We start from the raw sequence: 13,749 nt of genomic DNA on the forward strand, positions 1-13,749 counted from the left end.
TGTAGCCACCAATTTTTTATCCTGTTCAGACAGCCTAACAGAGAGAGTTCTAACTTACAGCATTCTACCAGTGGAGAATTCACACTTCATTTTTTTTTCCCCATTTAAAAACAAATACCATATGACCTAACAGGGAAAAAGAGTATAAGCAGTTTCTCATCACCTTGGAAACAGATCTATATGCACACAGTGCAAACTTATGCTAAAGCATTTATTAAATTAATCATTTCATTAGAAAAGTTTCATGAAATACCTGAATTTGATAATTGTTTGTGTCCTGTTTTCAATGCTTTGAGTTCTGTTAGATTACAAGAACAAAGAGAGAAAAGGCAGAATAGTGGTCATGGTTAAAGGGGATAAAGATGAGGATGATCGACACAGAGAACTGTGACTGCACCTTCGTTAATTCCTGATTCTCCTGAAAATCCTGGCTGATATGCGCTTGTAGGATAGTTCAGGTTGAAAAGGACTTTCTGAGGTCACTCAGGCCAACCCTGATCTTGTGAGAAATTCTAGCTCGTTTTGAGGAAAGGTACTCAGTTAAAGCCAATTTTGGCAACTGGGACGTGGCAAAAAAAGTAACTTTTTGCTTGGAAAGGGAAGAGATAAATCACAGCCTGGTAGTCTACCAATGCCCTTTCCTCCTCTGTCTTGTTTTTAACAATTAATTAATCTGCAAATGTTTCATAAGAACCCAATGATTCTAACAAATTACTCAAACAAAACAGCCACTGCCCCAAGGCAGGAGGAGGAGGAAAACTAGGCTGACATAAAAGTGTGTACCAAAAAAAATTAACTGAAGTACGCTGTTCTCTCCAAGACCCCCCAAGAGCTTCCTCATTTTCTGAGCTGTTACAGAAAGATATGTATCAAAATCAGCATATCACACGTAATTTAAAATAGTTACTAATATTGTTAACTATACTGAATTGCCACAATTTGAGAATATTTGTCATCAGAATGCTTATGTTATGTTTTATACATACAAATTGTGTATCTTATCTCTAGTTTTACACAATTTTGTAGACTGCTATAAATGCATGCATATTTAAAAGACATTTTTTGATGGAAGCTAGAGTTACCTGAATTACAATCCTGAATATCAATGACTAACTGAAATTCCATAAATGTCCATTGTGCAGTTGTGAAAAAAAAAATAAAGTTTGCACAATTGGGTGAATCTGTGGGAATCCAACAAATGCTGTAGCTTCAAATGCAATAGCTTCATAGTATTTATAGGAATACGTCATTACAGGATACGATTCAAAACATATGCACATGTACATACACACACACACATACCTGATTTAAAAGCAGTAGCTTCTCTTTCCTTTAATTTTTTTGATTCCATCAACTGAAGTAAACAACCGCTTTCCCATGTATTTTCTGCATCTACTAGCTGTAAAATATGATAGTATTTCCTGTAATTTTTTGAATTAAACAGGAATACTGTGACTTTTTGAGACAACCAAATTTCAAACAGTTTTTATACTGAACTGGAAAGATTATTTCTAATAATATAAAAATATATTCGCAATCTTGACAAAGCAGTATTCAATCAAACAGCTGCTTACCTTATTTTTGGATGCCTGTGGCCTGTAGCAATAAAGAAAAAAAGAATAAATTAAACAACTTAGTAGCAACATTCTTCATAACTAATTTCAATGAACTCTTATAGGCCTTTGCTCTGCTCTAATATTAGCACTGAACTTTTCTTACACTGAAAGCATCAGCATGTTAGCATACTTTCAAGCACAGATCTGTACCATATGTAAATATTATCAGAAGACCTATTAGCCCAAACATTGCTCCACCTAATTGAGAAAGCAGTCAAAAGAAAATTTACTGCAATGTGTTACGCAATCTAAATTCCTGTCAAATTTCATGCTCAGAAGGAACTCTACCAACTTTAAATATCGTGTAAGGACTCAATACTTACTAGTATTAAAAATACTGAACATTACAACAGAGACTGAGGAATGGAAAAAAAAACCCCACAAAATATCTTTCCCTCTCCACAGACGGTTTACATTGGGATATGTTTTCTGGGTACTGTAAGATACAGCAGCTGATTACACTGGCATTCACAGGTGAGTCAGCACTGCTAACAGACAGTGTGGACTCTGCAAACTGTGTAGAGATTCACGCATAATGTCTTTTATCATACACAATTTGTCTTGCATTTGTCCACATTATAAGCAAAATCACTGAAGTGAACGGGATGCAACTCTTATTTCAAGATTGACTATTTTAAAGGACCTACACTGGCAAGAAGACAACCCCTGTGCCAAAATATTAGTACTGGAAAAGTAATAATACATTCTTATACTTACTGTTGATGTGAAGAGCAAACTTGAGTAAGTTTTTCCAACTCTTCACCACTCAGTTCTTTAGCCGAGTTCCTCAGTCTTGTAACTGGACTAGGAACTGCTGTTTTCCATTTTCTTTCTAAATTAAATCAAAATAATTTTCACTCAAAGTATCATCAAAGCAGTATTTGTTTAACAAAAAATATATATGTGAAACTCATTAATGCAGAAATATTGACAACTCTTCCGTGTATGCTCTACAATCTTGTTTCAAACTATGCAAAAAAAGCATTGTATTTTCTCACAACACATTGTTTTCATTACATCAGATTTGCCAACCTTAAACAAAAAAATAAGCTTGACACAACTGTGGATCAACCAAAGTCTCAATTAACAGAATAAAGAATGACAAACTATTTGCACCTGTTCTGTGAAACATGTAAGAAATCTAAAGCAGGAATACTTTTCTTGTAACAAGTCCAAAGAAATTCTGATATAAATGCTGCTTTTGCTATGCAACATTTTTAATCTGGAAAAACGTATACTCTATTCTTTAGAAACACAAACCAAACGTATTCTTTCTTCGACCATATTAGTTTAGCCTGTACTCACCCCACTGCTCCTGTATGGAAGAAAGATTTGCAAGCAGCTGCTCATGATACAGTCGTTCAAGCTGAATGAACTTCATTGCCTTCTCATCTGAATGGAAGGTTAAAGAAAAATGCACTCATATATAGGCGCATTATGATTTATTTATATTTGGCACCATACTTAAAGGGCAATCATAATGTACCTGAAATTTTACATAATTGAATCAGAATGAACAATGGCTAGCACTCAGGTTTCTGTGTGAGGAAGAAAATAATAGCACATGTGAAAAGAGCAAGTAAGAAGTAAGATAAGTCAAGAAAAGTTCTCTTCAGCAGTTACCTCTTCCCACATACTTTTAAGTCCAACAAAAGTTCTTCTAGGAAAAGAACAAGCAAAATGTTATTCTGCTGACAACTTTTATCAGAAAATGAAATATCTTGGAAATGAAAAACAAGTCAATTATACAAATACGAGTATGTGTCTCTCAAGAAATACAACATTATGTCATAACTAAGTGCAAAAAATGGCTCCTTTATACTGACCAGCTGGAGTGAATATTTAAAAAATCTCCCTAACTGAAACTTTCCAAAAAATACCCTCCCTCTTTTCAGTCATTGCATGTAACGCTGTGAGGCAGCTCAGTTTGCCTTTTGTCTTCTTTCTGAATATTGCGCTAACATTTCTTCTATATGAAGAACTCTTTCACCTTAGGGTTATCAATACATTCACAAAGGTATGCAGATACATTTTATAATAGTTAGGATAATTCTAGTTCCATCAAAGCCAAATTGTTTTTCCAGCTATCTGAAATTTAATTCTACAGTACAATGAGGACAGAAGTACAGTGGGTGAAGTTCTTAGTAATATAGAAAAAATATTTTGCATTATTCATACTAATTGAAATACTGGAGTAGTTATTACAGAAACACAACCTGTACTTACTATTCTTATTAGCCACATGCAACACATACATAGCATGGCTTATGAACAACAATATTAATGGAGAGAATATTCTCTGCCTTCAAGAAATCTGTTATTAGAAACAGAATTACAGATCAGAGATATATCCTTAGAGGATCATAGCAAGAAACCCTGAATTATTGTTAATATGAAGTTCTACACTGGATGAATTAAAGTGTCTGTCATGGATAATTAATACAGTGCAATATGATCAAGTAAGTTCGTTATTAACCTCAGGAAACTGATGGTTGCAAGTACCGAAGAGATATGCTTCATAAATATGTATTGTGGTGTTGAATTCCACACATCAGTGTACACTGCATTAAAATATTTCCTTTGAACAGCTTTAAATACAGCACCCGTCAATTAAAGCAGCTTCTATGAAAGAGAAATTGTCTTTCCATCACACTGCTGAATGCATTTTCAATTTATTGTATTTCCCCCTGCAGAGTCATAATTTACTACAGAATTTTTCCATGCCTTTAATTTGTGCTGCATATCCAGATTTTCTGATGGAAGTTTTTGAATTAGGATGACCAAGACAGAAGTACAGTTTTCTAAAACAGTGATGGATATTTTATTTTATACATTGCTTTCATAGTATAGTGACAATTATTTCTCTGGTTCTGTACTACAGGCTAATATAATCTGGTTTCAAAGATTCCTTTCCAGGTTTCTTATGTGTTGTTATTTAACCACTATAATTGTCTACTTGCTGTATTTCTTTTGTAACAAATTGCATAATAAAGAAATAATCTGTATGCATGGACTTTGTAATTTATGACACACCTTGTTGAATCACATATACCTTAAGGGCTTACCACTCTTACCCTTTCTTTTTAGTCTGATCATTTTCCTTCAAAAGCAAACAGAGGAAAACTCAGCCCACCTTTTCTAAAAATATAATTTCACTTTAAGGTTTAATATGATTATTACTTCCCACAATTACTGAAATTTATCAGACTAATTAGCAGTTCAACTATTATAACTTTTTGGCAAAACTTACTGGTATTATCTAGGAACAAATCAAAATAACCTGGACCATTGAACTAACTGTTCCCAGAAGCAATTACACATTGTTTCCTATGACAGTTTCTCAAACTACCTTGATATGATTTTGGCCACTTAGCATTTGCAAAAGAACATGTTGCTATTGTTTGTAGGTTACTGATCTCCGTTAGCTCGGTGTGTTTTGTATTTTTATTCTAATCTAGACACTGTAGTACATATTCTAATCAACTGTTGTGATAGTTTTGTTCTTACTATAGCAGTGCCCTGTTTGATATAATAGAATATATACGCTATCTAGATGGGACTTACTCCCACTTACGAATACTTAGAACAAAACTTATCCTACAAAAACAGAAGTTCTTTGAACATATTTCTTACTTCCTTGCTTGTGTACAACTACTAATGATTGTATCAGCACAGCTTTTGGAAGAGGTTTTATTACTTAACTCGTATTCCAGCTGTCTGATTAAGGACTTGCTAACACATTGTATATTCATTCATGGGTAAATTATGGCTGCTTGCTTCTTTCTAACCCTGACACACAACCTGTGAGTCAATGGTAAAGCATTTGTCTGTTTTATCATGTCAGATTATTTTAAGATAGCATAACAATTTCTACAAATAAAAGGATACATTCCTCCTCTTGAAAATAGGTCTCGGCTATCTGCAAATGTAAAAATTAAAAAAAATTAGTATTCTGTAATTTTCATGAAAGTGTTAAGGATATAATATAACTTTTAATCATACTTTTAAACACCTGTTTTGCAGGTTCCTGTTTAGCTTGGGTAAAATACGAATGTGCAGACTACATGCATGCATTCTTATTCTAGAAAAAATATTTAAAAAGAATATGAAACAACAAAGAAATATGATGACCTCTCACACAAATTAATTTGCCCAAATGTTAGTTGGGTTTTATCTTGTTACAACAACAAACATTTATTTAATGATAATATTAGAAAGTTTTTAAATTACCTAGAACAGAACTACTGTGACATTGAGATGAATTGAAGAGTTTGAATTCTGACCACTGCTTCCTTATCTTTGACCAAATGAAGATCACTGTTGAGCTCTCCTGAACATTACAGTGCAATGTGATAAAATAAAAAATCGGAGGTTTCCTGACATGTAAAAAGAACAATATTTGGAAAAAAGACACAAAAAATATTGCCTGTCATAGCATCAGAGGCATACCAACGACCTTCCTGTTTATATCCTATATAAAATAAACAATAAATATTTCAAATGCATAGAATTTGAAATATTTACAATATGAATATTTGAAATGCAAGAGATAAACATAAAAGGACTCCAGTTCTTCATTGTTTTCTGTATTACTCCTAATCCACCTGGAGAAGCCAGATAATACTATTTCAGCAGCCTTCTGCCACTTCCTTTCTTGAAGCTGCTCTTCTGTGTTAAAAAGATTTAAAGATCCTCTGCCTCATGTGTCAGTTCACTAAGCCTAACATCTTGATATTTGAAGCTCTTCAACAACAAAGCAAGCCATGGAGTTCTGGCCTTGAACAAATCGGAGGCTTTTCCTCCTTAGGTTGACGTTTCAATAACAGAACAACGAAAATCAGATTTGTAACGAAGCTCTGCTGAAGACAATCACTGAAAAAACCTCCCCAAAATCACAGTTCTTCAAGACTCGTTCTCTTAGATGGATGTTGTGTTAATAGAGATAGGTCGAGTAACAGAAATACAATGGAGGTGACACAAGAAATACGCAACTGTTCCCTGTTGCATTTAGAGCATAAGTTGCGTAAGTGCTAAAGAAGTTTAATACAGAAAAAAAATAATCATATGAAAGCAGTTAATGAACCTAGGAAAATCAAACATTAGGCAGACAATACATAAAATACTTGAACATCTAAGTCAGTCTCTAGCACTTCTAGCTTAACAAAACGTGTAAGCTGCCATTAAATGCTACTGTTAACAGCTGCTGTCTCAGCCAATGGCTGGGAATCATATGGGGGATCTCTATGCCTAAGCATTCAAGCTGTCTAGCTGCAACATCTTGAAAAACTTCCCCCTGGCTGGGTAATTTTTTAACACCTGTCTTTGACAGATCACTGCAAAAAGGAACAGTAAATATAGGCTCACCAAGGTTTTATACACTGAGAAGCTGTGTAAAAACCAAGAACGCAGGCATGCAAACATAAGAGAAAATTATCTTCCAGTATACCAACTTATTGTTATATCAGGGCTACATATTTTAATCATAGACTTACTAAAACTGATTGACTAGCCTCTTCCTAGTGATGCTTTTACTTTCAACCAGCTATTTCAAAGCCAGAATTGCAAGCATGGAAGGTGCAGAACTTCCAGAAGAAAAGTTGAGATTCCAGTTAGAAAACCCACTTTTTCTGTTAGTTGAGTAAAGGTATCAGCTTTGTGTTTAGTCATCATGTCCCATCCTTCCCTGCCACTAGCATAAAGGATTACTTCTTGGACTAAAAGAGCAACGACACCATTATACTAGACTCCACACAACCAGCCCAGAGAAAACAAGTATTCAAAGACAGAAAATAAGCAGGTTTCTAATCAGAATCAGAATTTCACTTGGACTCTGAGTTAGTGGTGAGGAGTATTATAGAAAAAACCAGAGCTACTACCTGGAAATGAGAAGGTGTAATGCTGAATGGAAAAGCTAACATGGTAACTTAATATTTTTCTTTTAATTCCTCCCTACTGATAAATAATCTTTGAGATTTACAATTACAAAAACTTATTTGAATTTGCTAGAAAACTGAGCAAGCTTTCCTAGAAAGTTGAGATTCAAATACTGATGGCTTTGTTTGCAAATGGAATAAAATACAAAAAATATAAACGTTTTGTTCCACAGAACTCAATAGTATCGCTGACCTTTGCAAGTACTAACTAATTAATCTTCAGGGATGGTGAATGTTGGCAGTCTTCCTATTTGCTATGCACAGTGTGGCAAGGACCACGATTGCAAAATGTGTCCAGTAATTGCAGATACACTGACACCCAAACATCCAGGCTGAGACACCTCATAACTGATACTCCAATGCCTTCTCTGGGAGGACACAAACATTCAGTCTGAAAATCTTTCAGGCATATCAGTTTAAGGACTCATAATTTGAAGGGTTTAACAAGTGGACACTTTTCAAAAAGTCTAAAGATGATTGCTCAAAAAAGACAGCAACTTGATAGAGGAGTCCAGATTACAGGCTGTGTATTCCTGGCTCTCAGTCCTATTACTAATCACTAGACCATTCTAAGCCCATTATGTCCAAAAGAGAACTGGTAAATGACTTCTAAGTTTCCTGATCTGCACATTTTGTCTTCTATCCACAGTAGTCTCCTAAGGATTTCTGGAGCTCTGTATCTTTGTTTTATATAGAAGTACTTCTTAGATTCTGTAACAAGTAATAAACAAATCACATGAATCCCATTCAAGATTGGAAAGAGATGACACCCTATTTTAATTAAAAGCTAACCCTTAAACAGTCCCTAATATCCCACAGCCTTTAAGTATTTAATACAGGCTTTCCACTAACAATTTTGTTAGTACTCCAGAATATCTGACACAACTTCTTATTTTACACTGAATATTGTCATGCAGAATAAAAAGAGAACGTGATAGAAGAGTATTTGCTAGACTTGGCATGAAAGAAAGTTACTATCAGGCTGCATTAGCAATTTGAAAAAAAAGACTGAAGATGACAGGTTAATTAGCTGGAAAAGGAAAAAAAGTCTTAATAGACTCACTTTACCTGAAAATACACATGCTGTCTTTAAAAACCTTTATTTTTTTCCCCTAGACTAAGAAGTGTGTTATGATCCTTGTAAATTCTGCTATCTTTCTTTCAAACACTCCACTACAAATTGCTTGATCTTTCTTAGGAAAACAGAGATGGGGTTTGATTACATGACTGAACCTGCAAATGCAGATTCTGTTCTCAGTTCTGTCACAGTTCCCGTATGACTTTCAAAAGATTGTTACCCTTAGGGTTTGGCTTCCTCAGCAACAGCAAACAGATTTCACCTCTGTCATGTTCAATGACATTCCTTAATGTTTGTTTTCAAGTTTTTGCCCTAACTGTGTTGCTTTCCAAAACAGATCTTTGTACTGACACATAAACGACTACCAAATTCGGCCTAGCTAAAAGTACAAACAGTTAACCCTAATGGCTAATGCTAAGTTTCAAATAAACTTAGGAATGGTATGAAGTATCTTCACTCAAACACAGATTAAAATTAAAATGCTATGTCAAATGTAAATTATCTATAATTTGCAATACTAAAGAGAAATTTATTTCTCAAATATAATCACTGATTTATATCAATGAGAATGCAAGAGTGTCATCACAGTATGGGAGTTTAAAATATCACACCCATCCAATTTTTTACCTATATACATAGCCTACATTAGACAATATAGCCAAACAAAGTCTTCAAGCCTACTGTTAGTCTGACACAGCTGAACTATAAATCAATACTGCATCAAGTCCTATCAACAGATTCATTTTGCATCATAATCTCCAGAAAGAAAAGAATACTGGCCAGTTAGTAAAAAAAGATTGCATTCCAAATCACACAGTATTTTCTTTGGTCCTGCAGGTATGACCCTAAATCTCAGCATTAATGCATTAAATTCATACTAGAAAGAAGACTGCAACAGCAAAAATAATTCCAGCTTTAAAATGTTATTTAGATATCATTTATCATGTATCTATATCAGCGTCTTACAGACTGTATTTAAGGATTGCTGAAGAGTGATTCTCCTAAATCTTCCTGCAAAACAGAATTTTACCATTTGGAAAATTAGAAAACCTTTTCTTAAGAGTTCCCTTTAACTGCAGAATATACTTCCAAGGCAGTTTATAATTTAATATATATTAGAAGACCTTAGAGGATATTTGCCTTGACCACCTGTTATACATCATAATACCCTGTCCAGATATAAATATTGGCATATGCTGAATTAATGCATTTTTAAATAATTAGTAAAAGTCTCAAAAAAAAAATTGCGTGCAACACCCCAGAAGCACAGAAAGTACCTGATGGAGACACAAGGGCAGTATCTTTGAGTCTATTTGCTCAACCTCTTCACGGAGCAAAGAGAAAAGGGACTGCAACATTTGGTTTTGTTCTTTTTGGTGGAAGTTTTCATTTGCTTCAACAGCACCTTCAGCATGTGTAGTATCTGTAATAAGAGTATTCTCCTCCTTGATTGCAATGGTTTCCACTGTATGAACTCCTTTAAAAAAGAAGTACTTAAGTTAGGATTGAAAAAATATCAAGTTGCTTTTTTAGGAAATTTCAATACAAAAGCTATGAACAAAACCCTAGAATCTTAAATAGCACTCCTGCAGCAAATAAAATACTGGTCTTGTCAAAAAGAGTTGTGAGAGGCCTGTGTCAGTGTCAGCTCACCAACCTGTAAAAGCACAGTAACATACATCATGCATTTTCCTATACTTCTAACTGGGACCCTAACTTGGGGCACCCCCCCCCCCAACCTGTTCTCTAGAGTTATTAATAAGAGATCAGGATGACCTAAAATCAAAACTCTTGTGACCAATGTTACAGTTTCAGCTAAAAAAATCAATACTTGGATCCAAGTGGACAAACTTCAACACTGAATTGTAACACAATAAAGGTAGAAAGCAGGGTTCTTTGCAAACAGCTTTGTCCAGAAAGGGCAAAAAGAAGGTAGGCAAGGAGAATTTGAAGGTAGAAAACAACTCTCTGGGTCCAAACCTCCCGTATTTTATTGATAGAAATGCAGTATTTGTAGAACACTGATGACCATGAATATAATAGTTATGAGGACATGTTAAATTAGATGAAGGAAGAAGTTTACAACATGCAGTACTAGTGGGAGAAATCAACTACCCATCTACAGACTGGACTAGTTTCTCACAAAGATCAGGAAATAAACCAATAAATGATGGCTTCCTATAACACGCAGTCATATGAGTAACAAGAAAACTATAGTTTATTCCACCAGTTCAGGAACAACTTTTTTTAATCATAAAACATTGAATTTGATACATTTACATAGGATGGAACTTTAAAAAAATAATCCCGTATTTTTTTAAAACAATTTAGACAACTTGGCCACTGAAATATGCACCACAAACTTTTACTAACCCAAGTCACAATGAGTATATTATTCTTCCTCAGCCACACACGTTTTCTGAAAATCATTTAAGAGCAAGAGAGATGGGGGCTCAGTTTCATGTAAGCATTACACTTTGACTGTTTCTCCAGCTGGGGCACTCCTTATATTTCAGACCCACCTTGTGTTCATTGCAACTGAAACCCTATAGTGATGATTCAGGTTTAAGACTTAGAGCTTAAGAAAGGTATTAGCTTGTCCAGTGAAGGCTCTACTATTCTATTTTTGGTTATTTTAAACCCTTTATTAAGTAAACTATCCACATGAGGCATACTAATAATCTCTGTGGGTGGCTGTTTTCACAGGGCTTATTGCCAGACCAAATATGGGCGTAACGTAACATTGCTTTTTCAATACTAATGCATGTTTCTGCATTTCTAGTATTTATTAGGGCTTGGTGTGGGCCAAAAGCAACAACAGACATAACCGGATGCAAGATTCAATCTAGGAAGTACTCTTAAGAGATGGAATTACGTCTGTGTTTAGAAATAGAGCTTTCTGTTCAACACTTGATCATAAATCCAGAAAAGAGGGTTCACATGTTCTGGCAAACTTTTTCTCTCAGAAAAAAACCCCCATCATTTCCAACTGCACTTTATTGAAGTAGTTAACACTCACTTGCTGTATCAAAACATAAACATAAACTGAAACATTCTCAAAAGCAACTATCATGAAAAACTTTCATTTTAATATTATTGTGGTACTCCTGTTAACACATAGTTTATAAACTGAATATTATTCCTACATATAGTTGAACTGTCACTTACTTGGAATCAAATTCTGACCTCAAATTACTCCCCTGATTCTGAAGCAATGCCTTATAGCCATTCAGGTTACTTCTATCCTGTTCCATTTTAAACACAAGACAGCATTTCTGCCTCAGCAGTGCTTGTCTTGAGGTAGTAACACTTAGTAATTTTAGACTACAACAACTCCATGATGAAATAAGATCCCTATTTATTTTTTTTTTCTTTATGTTCTTTAAAAGGGCACACAATACCACTTTCTCCTGGAATCAATGTTACTGTCCAAAGGAGACTTTTTTTTTTTTACTAAAGACTGGTATCATATATATATCTACTTCTGATATTTTAAGAAGCAAGGACGAAGTTTTTTTGCTTTGTAAAAACACTCATATTTAAAAAACATCTTGTTCCATACTCGAATGGAACCAAAGTCTTTACAAAAATGAATGTGAAAAACACAGAAGACATCAACTCTCCGATGGCCAGAGCACTTACTAGGAACACAGCAGAGAACTGGGTTCAAGTTTCTGCTCTGCCAGACTCAGAGGTTTCAGCTGAAAACTATGCCCAGCTGAGTGTGCCATTATTTCCTATAACACAAGAAGAAGCAAATGTTCTCAAAATTACCCTAAGAGTTCCCGGAAGCCGCCCCATGTTTGCAAAAAGTTCCAATTTTGTCAGACCTTGTGAAGAAAAATGACAAACGCATTTTTCAACATCTAAACACTTTTTTGTTTTGCCAGTATTGAAAGTACATGAAATTAAGATGCTATTGCCATCTGCCTCAGAATGAGTCAAAGGTGCACATATGAGGCATTTGCTAACAAATAAAGCTATCAAATTAAAAAAAGGGATATTATCCTCTCTTTTTAATTGAATTTTAATTTTCATATTCATTAGCATTAGCTTAAGTCACCAATAACAGAGGTTTCTAGTGCAGAAAACATATGGTAATCTCTTCTTCTAAGCTTTATTTGCTATTCAATACCAGAAAGCTGTTTCAGACTGATTCATTCAACAACTACCAAAAAAAGACCACTAAGTATTTTAAAAAAAAAAAATTAAGAGAAGATATTTTAAAGAAGGAATGTTGACAGCAAAGACACAACTCTAACTAGACAAGCTCAAAATCTTTTTTAGTGCAGCACAGAAACCTAAATAAAATAATATCGCTTGAATGCTAATATAATTTGACCAGTTAATATTCATATATTTTATTTGCTGCAACACCAAATCCATCCCAACCTTTCCACTTTCTTCCCATACCTTTAAGCTACCTCAAGAAATAAGTTAAATGATTTACAGGAGAAAGAATATGTTGCAGAGTTTAACTTGGGGAAAAATAATGATGTGTGTGTTATCATGCTATACTATGTTATGGAATTACACAGTGTGATTTTACAATACTAAGTCAATAGTTACGCCAGAACTAATCGTTTGAAAAAAGATGAGATTATTTATAGAGAACAGAGATAATTTGAAGTCCACATTTACAAAAATACAGTGAAGCAGATGATACTTCATGAATCACTACCTCTACTGCACTGAAGTTAGCACAATTCATTACAAGGAACCCAAGCATGAATAATCACCGAAGTCTAAATTTGTCAATTTAAACTGACATCACTTCATTGATCACCAGTGTCCACATAGTCTATTAAAAGCTATTATTAGTATATCAAAAGAATGTCAGAGATATTTGGGATCTGGAAGTTACGGACTTGTCAATCCACTCACTGCAGCAACGAGACAGCTAAAAGGAGATGCTTTTTCAAACAATGCACAGGTAAAATCCTGTGCTTACTACAGGACACTGAAACAGATACAAATAATCTTTCCTCTCAGTCACCTAACTGGGGGAGCTAGAATGATACTAGCTCCAAAGCATTGCAAGCCTACAGACAAACATAATAACCAAAGACGTATAACTGTGTATGCTTTATAATCAAATATTTACAGTGTTTCAAATGCATTG

General features: G+C 34.5%; 1 protein-coding gene across 8 annotated transcripts in view; it reads right to left on the reverse strand.

The window, feature by feature from the left end:
- Positions 1 to 13,749, reverse strand: part of CNST (consortin, connexin sorting protein) — a 47,457-nt gene that overhangs the window by 13,339 nt on the left and 20,369 nt on the right. For 7 of the 8 annotated variants that reach the window (XM_054061587.1, XM_054061585.1, XM_054061590.1 and 4 more), the window contains exons 3-9: positions 9,905 to 10,104; positions 5,505 to 5,535; positions 2,922 to 3,008; positions 2,334 to 2,448; positions 1,575 to 1,596; positions 1,303 to 1,399; positions 254 to 298 (exon numbers count right to left, since the gene is read on the reverse strand). In XM_054061587.1, coding sequence (XP_053917562.1) covers positions 254 to 298; positions 1,303 to 1,399; positions 1,575 to 1,596; positions 2,334 to 2,448; positions 2,922 to 3,008; positions 5,505 to 5,535; positions 9,905 to 10,104 — 597 coding nt within the window. The remainder of the gene's footprint in view (positions 1 to 253; positions 299 to 1,302; positions 1,400 to 1,574; positions 1,597 to 2,333; positions 2,449 to 2,921; positions 3,009 to 5,504; positions 5,536 to 9,904; positions 10,105 to 13,749) is intronic. The other variant, XM_054061586.1, reaches the window with a different exon arrangement.

Source organism: Cuculus canorus, chromosome 3 (assembly GCF_017976375.1).
Source record: "Cuculus canorus isolate bCucCan1 chromosome 3, bCucCan1.pri, whole genome shotgun sequence".
In the NCBI taxonomy this organism is placed as follows: Eukaryota; Metazoa; Chordata; class Aves; order Cuculiformes; family Cuculidae; genus Cuculus; species Cuculus canorus.